This window comes from Hypanus sabinus, chromosome 6, assembly GCF_030144855.1.
Source record: "Hypanus sabinus isolate sHypSab1 chromosome 6, sHypSab1.hap1, whole genome shotgun sequence".
NCBI lineage: Eukaryota > Metazoa > Chordata > Chondrichthyes > Myliobatiformes > Dasyatidae > Hypanus > Hypanus sabinus.
This window is the reverse complement of record NC_082711.1, coordinates 30,543,582-30,557,863: the sequence shown is the minus strand read 5'-3', so window position 1 is coordinate 30,557,863 and position 14,282 is coordinate 30,543,582. Positions and strand designations below refer to the sequence as shown.

At 40.9% G+C, this 14,282-nt stretch overlaps 1 protein-coding gene across 3 annotated transcripts in view; it reads left to right on the top strand.

The window, feature by feature from the left end:
• The window catches only part of LOC132395384 (disco-interacting protein 2 homolog C), a 594,953-nt gene that overhangs the window by 567,420 nt on the left and 13,251 nt on the right, over positions 1-14,282 (top strand). For all 3 annotated transcript variants that reach the window (XM_059971899.1, XM_059971900.1, XM_059971901.1), the window contains 3 exons: positions 3,298-3,355; positions 8,339-8,413; positions 10,762-10,936. In XM_059971899.1, the coding sequence (XP_059827882.1) occupies positions 3,298-3,355; positions 8,339-8,413; positions 10,762-10,936 (308 nt within the window). The remainder of the gene's footprint in view (positions 1-3,297; positions 3,356-8,338; positions 8,414-10,761; positions 10,937-14,282) is intronic.

The following is a 14,282-nucleotide window of genomic DNA, read 5'->3' as shown; positions in this document are numbered from 1 at the left end:
CAGTTTTTCATTGACTGTGCTATATTTCTTTGTATCAACCCTGAATGCCCACAAGTAAGTGAATCTCAGTGTAGTTGGGCCATCAGGGCAGCTGCTTATTTGGGACAACTCTTAAAGAACAAAAATGAATCGAGAAAATTGGCCTTTTGTTTATTTGGCACACTGTGCCACTTAATTTGGGCAGGAAACTTGCTGAGCAGGTTATAGCTGGCATTATCTGTGTGCAGTTGAGTGGCCTTTAGACGCTGCACCATGCTTAGAGCGAACCAGTTTTTAAATAGCATCAGTTGTGTGTGTTTGTATTCAAAAAACAGTGATTTTTATCACTTGTAGTTGGTGAGAAATAAGCAGTAGGTCAATTCAGAACTGTTTTGCTCATGGTGGTTTCAAAAATTCCAGCTTAGAGATGCCAGAAATAGCTGGGAGTGACAATGCAACGATTTCACTACTAAAGTGAGTGTTGAGTATTTAATATTTAAGTACTATTTGAGTATTTGAGTAATATTGTAAATGTGTTAACTGATTAAACATGCTTTGTTGTTTAAATTTATATGTAAAAGTACATGAAAAGCGTATATCATTATGCCATCACATCATAAGCGTACACCTTACACTAATAAAACAAACTAAAGACATGTTATCCCCAGTTCCGTGTTTTTCTTTTGATCAATTTTATGCTTTGGAGTCACAAAACCTAACAGTTTTAAAACGAACTACACAGCAGATTCAGAGCAGCGCACACAAAATGCTGGTGGAACACAACAGGCCAGGCAGCATCTATAGGGAGAAGCACTGTCGACGTTTCGGGCCAAGACCCTTCGTCAGGACTGCAATGTGTTCTTTCTTCTCAGTGGGGGGGAGAGAGAGAGATGATTGAGTTTTACAAAACCAGCACTGCCTGTTTTTTCTTTAGATATTTGAGTTAAAAAAGGCAAAAAATGGATGAAATTCACGTGTTCATAAACAGCGAGTATCTGGAGATAATAAAAATAAAATTTTAATAGCTGGATACATCAGAAAGATAGGCGCACTCCATTGGATAACAGATAATTGCTTGATGTATCCTAAATGATACATAGAGATTGTTTAGTTTCTGGAATCTTACAAGAATGCATTAAAAAATGGCTCCTCACTGAAGTGCAGTCTCTCAGTGTATCATTAATGTGCATACTGATCTGACAATGCTCAGACAATTTCTTCAATTCATCCATGTCAGCTACAATGGAATCCCTTGCCTCTTGATTCCGCTTATGAAACCAAAGTGTTCTGCAATCAACAATGGTTTTGGTTCTAAATGTTCCTGCATTTTCAAGAGCAGATAACATTTAAAAGAGCAGTTGAAATTGTTGTATCAATGGAAACAACACCCAGAGACACAAGTGAGCTGCAGTCAAGAATGAAAGTGAGCATGAACATTACTGATCATCAACCATTAATGTCCATTTTCAGTCCAGCCGCATGAATACAGAGATGGGCTCTTTTTCTTGGAGGACACAGTTACGAAATTGAATTCAAGAGGATGACTAAGCACGGAAATGCTGATGCATTGTCCTGTTTACCCTTAGAAAAGGAAATGCCTGGAAAATTTATAGAAGAGGACCCTCCTCTTAATGTATTCTCCCTAATGCAAATCAAGAATCTCCTTCTTACAGCAGAGATGATACAAAGGGAAACCAGATAAGACCCCACAATGTCTCAAGTCCATGTGGCCACCCAAGATAGCTGGCACCTGCAGAAGAAGTTCACTATTACATGAGATGCATTCTATATTGAGTTGGAATTTATAGCTAAGCAGGGAGGAGAGTTGTGTATTTAATATTTCAGTAATATTTGGGTTAAATTATAAATATATTCTTTGCTGTTTGCATAATTGATTACGGGTTATATGTAAAAGTACTTGAGTGGCATAAGCTATTACGCCACCATGATATAAGTGCGCGTCTCACTAAATAAAACAAACTAAGGACATGTTATCCATGGCTCTGTGTTTTTCTTTTGATTAGTTTTATGTTTTGTAGTTTAAAAAAAAATAACAGGAACTACAGAGGCTTTGAAGGAATCAGCAATTATCTTGAATGTTAGAATGAAAATGTAGATCTGGAGGATGCAATCATTGAAAGCAGTCCGATATCTTAGTGTGTGTGCTGATTTTGTTCACCACTGGATGAATTCCTCTGTCAATAACTATTAGGAACTAATACATGGTTTTATAGTATTGTAGTACTATTTATTGGTTGTGTTCTAATTTGTTCTGTATTTCACTTAAGCATATAATCTGTTACTCAGTTTTCATTTTTTATACCTTCTTTACTATTTCCATTAAACTTCAGCTAATTGGGCAGCTGCTTAATTGGGCCAAAATGTACAGTAACTGACGTATCCCAATTAAATGGAATCCGCTGTACATGTTGACATATACATACTTTGATAATAAATTTACTTTGAACTCTTGAAAATTAACAAAACAGACAGCAATGCTAACAAAAACTCTCAGACAAGCTGTTGGAAAAGTCTGTCCTGGTGCAACAAATCAATTAACTAAAATGTGGAAGACAAGGTTTTGAATGATTACTGCTGTTCAAATTACACAGATCACTGGAAGACAAAGCACAGTTATTGATGTGTGCAAATGGATTGAGTCTGATTGAAGTATATCTATTGGAATTGTATATCTATTGATTAGCATAATGCTTATTGAGGGCCTACAATTCCACGGTACATTTAACAAATAATAAAAGTTTATTGCAAAAATCTATTGGGAACTGTATTTAAATTTTAAGCACGTATAGCATAAATCTGAGTTCTAATTGAATGTATATGTCTATGGTGGCGAGAGAGATGTCACTTAAGATAATGGGCAATCAAATCTTAATTGGTGAAGACTTACAAATAACTCAAAAGTTGATAAATGAAGTTTATGAAATCTTGTTTCCATTATTATTGGGGTATGAGATAGGGAAATTGCAGACTATGGGTCAACAGATTGTGTAGAGCTATTGATTCTAAAACTATTTAACAAGCATGTAAGTAGTTACTGTGATAGTGGTCAAAAATATTATAAGGTTGAACACAATGTAAAAAGGGAAGCCCAGGGCTTGATAAATTACAACACAGTTTACTTTTCCTATCATTGTTTGCCTTTTTTTTTGCTTTTAATATAACTTCAGACTGTGTAAGCAGACATTGGAAAAAATCTTAAAACACTGCTATTGAATAAATTTGTGGAATTTTTAACTTGTACAACACGGGCGGGACTATTAGCAGAAGCCTACACAACATCCCCTTTGTTGCTTACAGGGTCCGCTTAGTGGAAAGAGGATCTCCTCACAGCCTACCACTAATGGAATCCGGAAAAGTGAGTAACAAATTCTTCTTTGAAAAATGGATTTAAAAACAAGAAGCAAATATTCATGTGTTTGCAATTAAGTGTGTTTTGATATTTTCCAGAAACATATGCTGGATTTTATGCTTAGCCAGGTGAAGGATGTATGTTTTGAAAGTCTCCAATGTATTAGAAAGGAAAAGCTGAAACGAAAGTGGGTAATCTTCAGACGGGCACACAATATTGCATTATTATATCATTCTGAATGCTGGCCAGCTTTGTGCTTGAGATTACAGTTGAGTTTCTCTTGTGAAGTTTGTTCTTCTCCATGAGGACCTAATTTGAAAGTAGTTAAAAACTAACATCATGTGAGTGTTCTGGAGTTGGCAGAGTTTGGTTGGGTTCAGCCAAAGTTGGAAGGGAGTGTGTTTTGGCAGTTCTTAGCTCAATGTTTAATGAAAACATCCTTGTTGTTTATTTATGTGGAAGATTAGCTGCCTTCATAGGAATGTCATCCCCGAGTGTGGACATGGTGTTGTCCTGCACTGAAATTCACGCCTGACATAATCCAAAGAAGGGGTAGTGTGCTGATTGCAAAGGGGCAGAAAAGAGTCATACAGTCATTCAATATTGAAAACGGACCTTCAGCCCAACTCATCCATGAGCTAGTCACATTTGCCTGCATTTGGCCTGTATCCCTCGATCTTTCCTATCCATCTACCTGTACAAACAGCTTTAAAATGTCATTGTTTAATTATTTAGAGGGACAGTGCTCAATAGGCCCTTCTGGCCCTTTGAGCCGTGCTGCCAGCAACCCACCAATTTTAACCTTAGCCTAATCATGTGATAATTTACAATGACCAATTAACCTACTAACTGGTACGTCTTTGGACTGTGGGAGGAAACCAGAGCACCTGGAGGAAACCCATGTGCACACAGGAAGGAATGTACAAATTTGCTTACCCAGGACACCAGAATTGAACTCCCAACTCCGACACCCTCATCTGTAATGGCGTCGTGCTAACTGCTACGCAAGTGTTCAGACTTGCTAATTATTCCAGCTTCTGTCCCTTCCTATGGCAGTTCATTCCAGATACACACTACATTCTGTGTGGGGAAAAGTTGCCCCTCAGATCCCTTTCAAATCTCTCCCCTCTCGCTTTAAACTTGTATCCTCTAGTTTTAGATGCCTCTACACAAGGAAAAAGATTGCGGATGTTTACCTTATCTGTTGCCATTGACCTGCTCTGAGACCATAGCCCTCCATTCCTGACAGTCAACCAGGTCCTGTAACTTAGGGGTGACTACCTCCCTGTAGCTCCTACCTATCACCCCCTCAGTTTCCCATATGAGCCAAAAGAAATTGAAATGCAGCTTGTTCTCCGAGCGGCTGCAACATGGTGCAGATGTGTCAATCCAGGAGAATGGAGGTCTCCCAGAATCCCCACATCTCACACAAAGAATATAATGCAGACCCTGGAGCCAATCTCACTGCACTAACTGTGTACTAACAGATGAAGAATGAAGAATTGTGGTTGCAGTTATGAGCAGATTATTGGGAATAAGGATTTTTATTTTCATTTGAAGTCAGGAAGTTGAAAGATCTAAACTGAACCGTTATGGTTGTGATCACTAATGATGAAATTACATTGTTATTGGCAGTCATGTTTTGAAAATTACATTTTAAGAATTCTCAGTAGTGCTAATGGTTAGTTGTGCAAGTTCAGTTTAGGAAACTGCCGATAATTCAGCATGTAGAAATGTATGATAGTGCCCAGTGTGAACTTGTGTTTACTAAAACAAAACGGATCAACTTTGTTCGGCATATACATTCACATGTATTAGGAATTGGCTGTGGTGTGTTGGCGTGACTTGCAACATAAAACAATAACATTTAACAATTATAAAGAATAAAGAATTATATAAAAAGTAATGTTAGAAGTTAAAGTACAGATGTGGATTAAAATCTGCATAAATACATAAATACCAGTGTGTTTATATTTTAATACAAGAAGCATCATGAACAAAGCGGATGAGCTTAGAGTGTGGATCAGTACTTGGAGATATGACGTTGTGGCCATTACAGAGACTTGGATGGCTCAAGGGCAGGAATGGTTACTTAAAGTGCCAGACTTTAGATGTTTCAGAAAGGTCAGGAACGGAGGAAAAAGAGGTGGGGGCATGGCACTGTTGATCAGAGATAGTGTCACAGCTGCAGAAAAGGAGGAAGTCATGGAGGGATTGTCTACTGAGTCTCTGTGGATGAAGGTTAGGAACAGAAAGGGGTCAATAACTAATGGGTGTTTTTATAGACCACCCAATAGTAAAAGGGATATCGAGGAGCAAATAGGGAGACAGATTCTGCAAAGGTGTAATAATAACAGGGTTGCAGTAGTGGGAGATTTTAATTTTCCAAATATCGATTGGCATCTCCCAAGAGCAAAGGATTTAGATAGGGTAGAGTTTGTTAGGTGTGTTCAGGAAGGTTTCCTGACACAGTATGTAGATAAGCCTACAAGAGGAGAGGCTGTACTTCATCTGGTATTGGGAAATGAACCTGGTCAGGTGTCGGGTCTTCAGCAGGAGAGCATTTTGGAGATAGTGGTCACAATTCTGTCTCCTTTACCATTGCATTGGAGAGGAATAGGAACAGACAAGTTAGGAAAGAGTTTAATTGGAATAAGGGGAAATATGAAACTATCAGGCAGGAACTTGGAAGCATAAATTAGGACAGATGTTCTCAGGGAAACGTAAGGCAGAAATGTGGCAAGTGTTCAGGGGATATTTGTGTGATATTTTGCATAGATATGTTCCAATGAGATAGGGAAAGGATGGTAGAGTGCAGGAACCATGGTGCACAAATGGTATTGTAAATCTAGTCAAGAAGAAAAGAAAAACTTACAAAAAGTTCAAAAAACTAGGTAATGATAGAGATCCAGAGGGAGCTTAAGAATGAAATTAGGAGAAGCAGAAGGGGCCATGAGAAGGCCTTGGCGAGCAGGATTGAGGAAAACCCCCAAGCATTCTACAAGTATGTGAAGAGCAAGAGGATAAGACGTGAGAGAATAGGACCAATTACGTGTGACAGTGGAAAAGTGTTTATGGAATCGGAAGAGTTAACAGGGGTACTTAATGAATACTTTGTTTCAGTATTCACTACGAAAAAGGATCTTGGTGATTGTAAGGATGACTTACAGCAGATTGAAAAGCTTGAACACATAGACATTAAGAAGGAGGATGTGCTGGAGCTTTTGGAAAGCATCAAATTTGACAAGTCTTTGGGACTGGACGAGATGTACCCCAGGATACGGTGGGAGGCGAGGGAGGAGATTGCTGAGCCTCTGGCAATGATCTTTGCATCATCAATGGGAGAAGAAGAGGTTCCAGAGGATTGGAGGGTTGCAGATGTTGTTCTCTTATTCAAGAAAGGGAGTAGAGTTAGCCCGGGAAATTATAGACCAGTGAGTCTTACTTCAGTGGTTGGTAAGTTGATCAGGAAGATCCTGAGAGGCAGGATTTATGAACATTTGAAGAGGGATAATATGATTAGGAAAGTCAGCATGACTTTGTCAAAACCTTACGAGCCTGATTGAATTATTTGAGGATGTGACTAAACACATTGATGAAGGTAGAGCAGTAGATGTAGTGAATATGGATTTCAGCAAGGCATTTGATAAGGTACCCCGTGCAAGGCTTATTGAGAAAGTAAGGAGGCATGGGATCCAAGGGGGCATTGCTTTGTGGATCCAGAACTGGCTTGCCTACAGAAGGCAAAGAGTGATTGTAGTCAGGCCATATTCTGCATGGAGGTCGGTCACCAGTTGAGTGCCTCAGGAATCTGTTCCGGGACCCCTTCTCTTCGTCATTTTTATAAATGACCTGGATGAGGAAGTGGAGGGATGGGTTAGCAAATTTGCTGATGACACAAAGGTTTGGGGTGTTGTAGATAGTGTGGAGGGCTGTCAGAGGCTACAGCGGGACATTGATAGGATGCAAAACTGGGCTGAGAAGTGGCAGATGGAGTTCAATCCAGATCAGTGTGAGATGGTTCATTTTGGTAGATCAAATATGATGGCAGAATGTAGTATTAATGGTAAGACTCTTGGCAATGTGGAGGATCAGAGGGATCTTGGGGTATGAGTCCATAGGACACTCAAAGCTGCTGTGCAGGTTGACTCAGAGGTGAAGAAGGCATACGGTGTATTAGCCTTCATCAATCGTGGAATTGAATTTAGGAGCTGAGAGGTAGTGTTACAGCTATATAGGACCCTGGCCAGACGCTACTTGGAGTACTGTGCTCAGTTCTGGTCGCCTCACAACAGGAAGGATGTGGAAACTATAGAAAGGATGTAGAAGAGATTTACAAGGATGTTTCCTGGATTGGGGAGCATGCCTTATGAGAATAGGTTGAATGAACTTGGTCTTTTCTCCTTGGAGCGACGGAGGATGAGAGGTGACCTGGCAGTGTATAAGATGATGGGAGACATTGATCATGTGGATAGTCAGAGGCTTTTTCCCAGGGCCGAAATGGCTAACATGAGAGCGCACATTTTTAAGATGCTTGGAAGGAGATGTCAGGGGTAAGTTTTTTGCACAGAGAGTGGTGAGTGCATGGAATGGGCTGCCAGCAACAGTGGTGGAGGTGGATACGATAGGGTCTTTTAAGAGACTTGTGTATAGGTAAGTGGACCTTAGAAAAATAGAGGGCTATGGGTAACCCTAGGAGGTTGCTAAAGTAAGTATATGTTCAACTATTCACTATGTAAATTGCATTAGAAAAAGTGGTTTAGTGTTTACTGTCTAGTGCAGTGACAGTGGTAATATGGGGGGGAGGGTTTACTAGAATGGTTGATCAGAGAAGGCATGAAGTTTTTGTCCTAATAACCCTATAGTGCTTTCCGGAAGGGAGCTTTTAGAAAATGCAACTTGCAACTTGCAGGCGGGTCGCATCCGCAATGATTTTTCCTTCCATTTCTTTGTCATGACTGATGCTATGTTTTGTGAACTGTCTTATAGATCCTGCCTGGAGTGAGAATTATCATTGCCAATCCTGAAACAAAAGGACCGCTGGGGGACTCCCACCTTGGAGAGGTGAATTGTCTGTAATTTCTCTCTCTACTTCAAACCAATCTCTTTGTGATGCAACTCAACTTATGTTGTTCAGTGGGCTATGAAATGTTATTGCCGTCACAATGTGCACCCACTCTGAATGGGTTAACACACACGAGCTAGTCAGTGGAGTTCTGAGAAAGTTGGGTTTGCAGCTGTGCGGGATTAGCCTCGTTTAGGAGGATTTCACAGGCGTGATATCACTGTCTTTCTCTAGTTGGCTTTGCACATGCGTTCTGGTACCTCTCAGTGCTCACTGCCTCAGGCCAGACCAACATCAGGCATAGAAACAACCCACTTGTTTCTTAGAGTTTGTTCATCTGAGCTGCTGATTTACATTTAGCCTTGCTTTATAATTGAGGGTCTTTCAGACCTATCTTTCTCACTTAATCTTAACTTTTTGGTTACAGACGTTTCCTCAATTACTGTTCGATTAAATTGTCATGACTGAGTTAGATATTCTGATCGCACTATCTGTGAGTCCACAGCAAATGTCGCAGGGTCAAGTGGGGCTCTTCAGGTTGCACTCGCTAAACTCCCATCACCCTCAAACAGTGCCACCTTGACGTCCTCCTCCCTCACCCCTCACCTGCCAGGTCAGACAGACAGACGTACTTTATTGATCTCGTGGGAAATTGGGTTTCATAACAGCCGTACCAACCAAGAATAGTGAAGAAATATAGCAACATAGAACCAAAAATAATTAAATAATAAATTAATCATGCCAAGTGGAAATAAGTCCAGGACCAGCCTATTGGCTCAGGGTGTCTGACACTCCGAGGGAGGAGTTGTAGAGTTTGAGATCCCTGTTGTAACAGAGGTCACAAGGCAATGAGATTGTGCACAGCTAGTTCCCACTAAGTATAATGTGAGAGGACCAAATATTCTGTCAGTACTCTTTTGCTCTGTTGTCCTGGAGATGTCAGCTAACTCCTTCGCTATACTTTCCAAGACCACTGTGGGTATTTTGCGTGGGTAAATGCAGCAAATGGCTTGATCTATTATCTGATACGAATTGAGCATCCTCTCTCCTTCCTACACTCTAGTCTCCACCAGAGCTGAATACTCTGGAGCAGGATTTGAACAAGAAGCAAGAGTGCCCCCAGTTAAACTAAAGACGATGTTGATTAAATTAGATTCTGAGTTTCTATAGGAAAAAACTAACTTTACACTTGTATCTGCCTCTTGGAATATCTCTGGCCTTCTTCCAGCTGGGCCAATTTACTTTCCTTATGTCTTTCGTGGTTCATTGAGCTGTCTCTCTTCTTCAAGTACTGGGACATCCCTGAAAAGTGGGGTTTCTGTTTAATTTTGTGAATTAAGATTATAGTATGACATGGATTTGTGTGAATGTGAATCGTCTGCAGCAGACACAGGCCCTTTGGCCTAATTGTGCTTTTCATCTAGCTAGTCCCGATTTCCTGCATTCGGCTCAGATCCCTCCAGGATCCTCTTCTCCATGCACCTATCCAAGAATTTCTTAACTGATTCCTTTGTCCTCCCCTCAATCACTTCCTCTGGCAGCTCATGCCATATGCTCACTGCCCTCTCCATGAATGGTTAGCGCAACAGTATTACAGCTCACTGCGTTCAAATTTGGAGTCCAGTTCCGATGTCATCCGTAAGGAGTCTGTACGTTCTCCCGTGAATGCATGGGCTTCCATCGGATGCTCCAGTTTCCATCCATCCACAGTCCAAAGACGTACCCGTTGGTGGGTTAATTGGTCATCATTGTAAATTGTCCCGTGATCAGGCTGGGGTTAAAATTGGCGGATTGCTAGCAGCGTGGCTCGAAGGGCCAGAAGGGTCTATTCCATATTGTATGTCAATATGTGAAAATACATTTTAAAAAATTGCCCCTCGGGTCACTTTTCAAATCTTTCCCCTCTAAACCTATGCCCCCTAGGTTTGGACATCCATGCCCTGGGGAATAGACCATCACATCTACTTCATAATTTCTTCTCTATAAGGTCACCCCTCATCCTCCTAGAGCCACTGAGCTGGGGTGGGGGGGGGGGTATTCCCTTCCTCTTATTGGATATTAATGTTGCTATGTGAACACCAATTTAATTTGAAGACTGAGGAAGTTCTCTTCTAACTATCACTATTTCTCTCCAGTGTGTCTTTTAAATTTTTTCATCCTTTAATTAGTGTTTTAATTTTCTTCTTTGGATCTTACCGCTCACTCCAACTGTACTTTTGTGAACATTAACATATCTGTTATTTATGATATTGAAGGCATTGTGGAGATTTGCAACAGATTGCAAATACAGTATTTTTGCTGGACTGAGACAAAAACAACGATTCACATCTTTTTCCCAAATGAACAGATTTGGGTTCACAGTGCTCATAATGCGAGTGGATATTTCACCATTTATGGAGATGAATCTCTTCAGTCAGATCATTTCAACTCCCGCCTCAGCTTTGGAGATACGCAAACAGTCTGGGCTCGGACAGGTTACTTGGGATTTCTTAGACGGACGGATCTTACTGATGCCAACGGAGGTAAGAGCTGGCAAGCACAACCAGATGACACATTTTCATTATTTATTGTTCAAAGCCATGGAGTTGTAAGCATAGAAAAAGACCCTTCGGCCCACAGGTTTCATGCCAATATTTATCTCCATCTATTTTAGTCCCATTTACCTGCATTAAGTCTCTTCTTTGCCTATTCAAGCGTCTGTCTAAATGTTGCTTAAAAGTAATGATTGTATCAAACTCCCCCAACTCCTTAGCAAAAAATACTTGTTTTCCAAAAAAAACTTTCCCCACAAATTCCCTTTGAAACTCTTTCCTTCACCATTAACCTATGCTCTCTTGTCTTTGATGCCCTACTGACTGTCTACCCTATCTAAACCATCCAGCCATCTCCACTCTGCACCCTCAGGCCTGTTGCACCGATTTCAACTCGGAACATCAATAATTCCCTTCCTCCCACAACTGCTGCTTGACTCATTGAGTTCCTCCAGTAGGTTGTTTGTTGCACCAGACTCCAGAACTTTCAGTCCCCTGGGTCTACCCTGTCTCTGCCTCTTATAACTTTATAGAATTCTATTGGGTCACCCCTCAGCTTCTTTCATTGGCAGGAAAACAAGCCAACCCATCCCATTCTCTCCATGGTGAAGTCTTCCAATCTAGGCAACGTCCTAGTGAATCTTCCCTGCACTCTCTCCAGTGCAACCAAATCCCTCCTGTGGTGTGGTGATGGGAACAACACACAATACTAAACAGTAATGCCGTCTAATCAGTATTTTGTAAAATTGCAACAAAACATTCTAACTTTTATATTCTATGCATTGACCAGAGAAGGCAAACCTGCCCTATGCCTTCCTTACACCCCAGGCTGCCACATTCAGGGATCTGTGGATTTGAACTCCAGGTGTTTCTGTATATCATCGATCCTCAGCTCCCTACCATTTGATGCCTATACCCTATATTCCTAGTTTGTGAAAGGATCCAGCAGAATATATGAGTGGAGAAAGGACAGATACTCCTTAATCTAGTCAAGTGTGAGGTGTTGCATTTTGGGAACTTTACACTATTGTGCAAAAGTCTTGGGCACATATATATAGCTAGGGTGCCTGAGATTTTTGCACAGTACTGTAGTAATTTTATGTATTGCACTGTACAGCTGCCACAAAAAAAACAGATTTCATGACATACTATATGTGAGTAATGAGATATGGGTCTCCATTGTGGACTAAGAGTGTGATGGGGCAGGGGATAGGAATCCTGGTTGGGAAGAAGGGAGGAGCTGGAAGCACCAGAGGGACGTTATGTAATGATCAGTAAACCATTTGCTTGGAATCAAATGACCTTGCCTGGTGTCTCAGGGCTGGGTAATTCTGAACCCGTGCCCCCCCCCCCCCCCCAGCAGGCACTCCTTCCTGCAGTGATCCACCCTCGCCATTCCCAACATCCTTTGCTTCTGCCAGATTTACAAACCTGCTCTCCCTTCCACATTTAAAAATGTTTGTTTTTTTACAGAGAGTGGCAGGTACCAGGGTAAATTGTAGACGTATACAGTCCATGTCTTATGAGGATTGAGCAGGGAGAGTTTGTGCAAGCTTGGAGTGAAGAAGTATGAGAGGTGGCTCAATAGAGGTGTACAAGATGATAGGAGGCAAGAATCGAATGGACAGCCAGCAACTCTTTCCTAGGGTGGAAATGGTTAAACATTAAAGTGTTCGGAGAAAAGTAAGTGGGGATATCAGATAGGCTTTTCACACAGAGAGTGGTAGGTGTATCAAATCCACAGCCGTGGTGGAGTTAGAAGCAGATACATTTAAGAGGCTCGTGGATAAAAGAAAACTGGAGAGCCACAGTATGTGGGAGATTGCTCTGGAGTAAGTAAAAAGGGTTGGCACTATATACCGTGCCCTGCTACTTGACTTCCCAAAGTACATCAGCTTGTACCTGTTGGAATTAAATTCTACGTACCAATGCTCTACCTATTTTTCCATCTCAGCTACATATATCCTGCTGTAATCTTAGATAACTTTCCTGCTCTCCATGATGCCAATTTTCATATCATCAGCAAACTTACTAATCATACCTCCAGCATTCAGGTTGTTAATGCAGTGGATTCAAGTTAATTGGGACACATCAGGACCAATACTTGTTGGCCCAATTAAGTGGCTGCCCCAGTTAACCGAAGTTTTCATGTGAATTGTTAAAATGTATAACAAAGACAAACAACCTTTTGACTGAGTAATAATTTATGTATTTAAATAAAATGTAGAATAAATTAGCACACTACCAATACACTACTATAAGAATGCGTGTTAGTTCCTAATAGTTCTTCTGACTAACTGTAAGTGAACAAAGTCAGCACAGCCACCTAGTGCACATAATGGACTGCCTTTATGCAATGCTTTAGATGATTACATCTTCGAATTACATCTGTCATTTTCATTGTAACATTCAAGATAATCATTAATACTTTGGTAACTCCTACCTTGTTGAAGCACTGAAATCATATAATTTTCATTCCCAACCATATCAGGCATATGCAAGTCTGAATGCTTGAAACCACAGTGATCAAAACATTTCGGAATTGTCTTACTGCTTATTTCTCGCCAAATATTGGTGACAAAAATCACTGGTTTTTGAACACAAGCTCATGAGACTGACGCTATTTAAAAACTATTTGTCAACGGCATGTGCCCCAATTACTTGGCATATTGTCCCAAATAAACGGAGGGAATCGCGGCTATTTTCATGATTTAGTTTTGTTCTTTAAGAGTTGCCCCAAATAAACAGCTGTCCTGAGTAGTCAATGGCCCAGTTAACTGGAATCCACTGTTGGTGTCATAAACAGCAAAGGTCCCAACATTGATCCCTGCAGTACACCAACAGTCACAGGCATCTACTTGGAAAAGTGCCCTCTGCCATTGTCACTGCCAGTTTGGGTTTTAAGCTGGCAGTGGGCTCACCTTGGAGCCCATTTGTCTTAACCTTCTGCACCAGCCTACCTTGTCAAATACCTTACTGCCTGCTTTCATCTATCTTCTTAGTTCCATCCTCAGAAAACCCCAATGAAATTGATGAGACTGCATTTGCTGTGCACAAAGCCATATTTATTGCCTATTCCAAATCAGTCGCCGTTTTTCCAAGTGTACTCCTGTCCTATCCCCTAAATGCCCATAAGCCAGCTCACTGACTAGTAGTAAGCTGGTTTTTCCCTGCTTTATTCTTAAATAAAAGGGGCAACATTCGCTATCCTCCAGTACCTCGCCTGTGGCCAAGAAAATGCAAAGATCTCTAGCAGGGCCCCATCTATCTCCTCTCTTGTTTCCTGTAGCAACATGGGAATGACCTCATCTGGTCTAGAGGTTTATCAATCCTTATG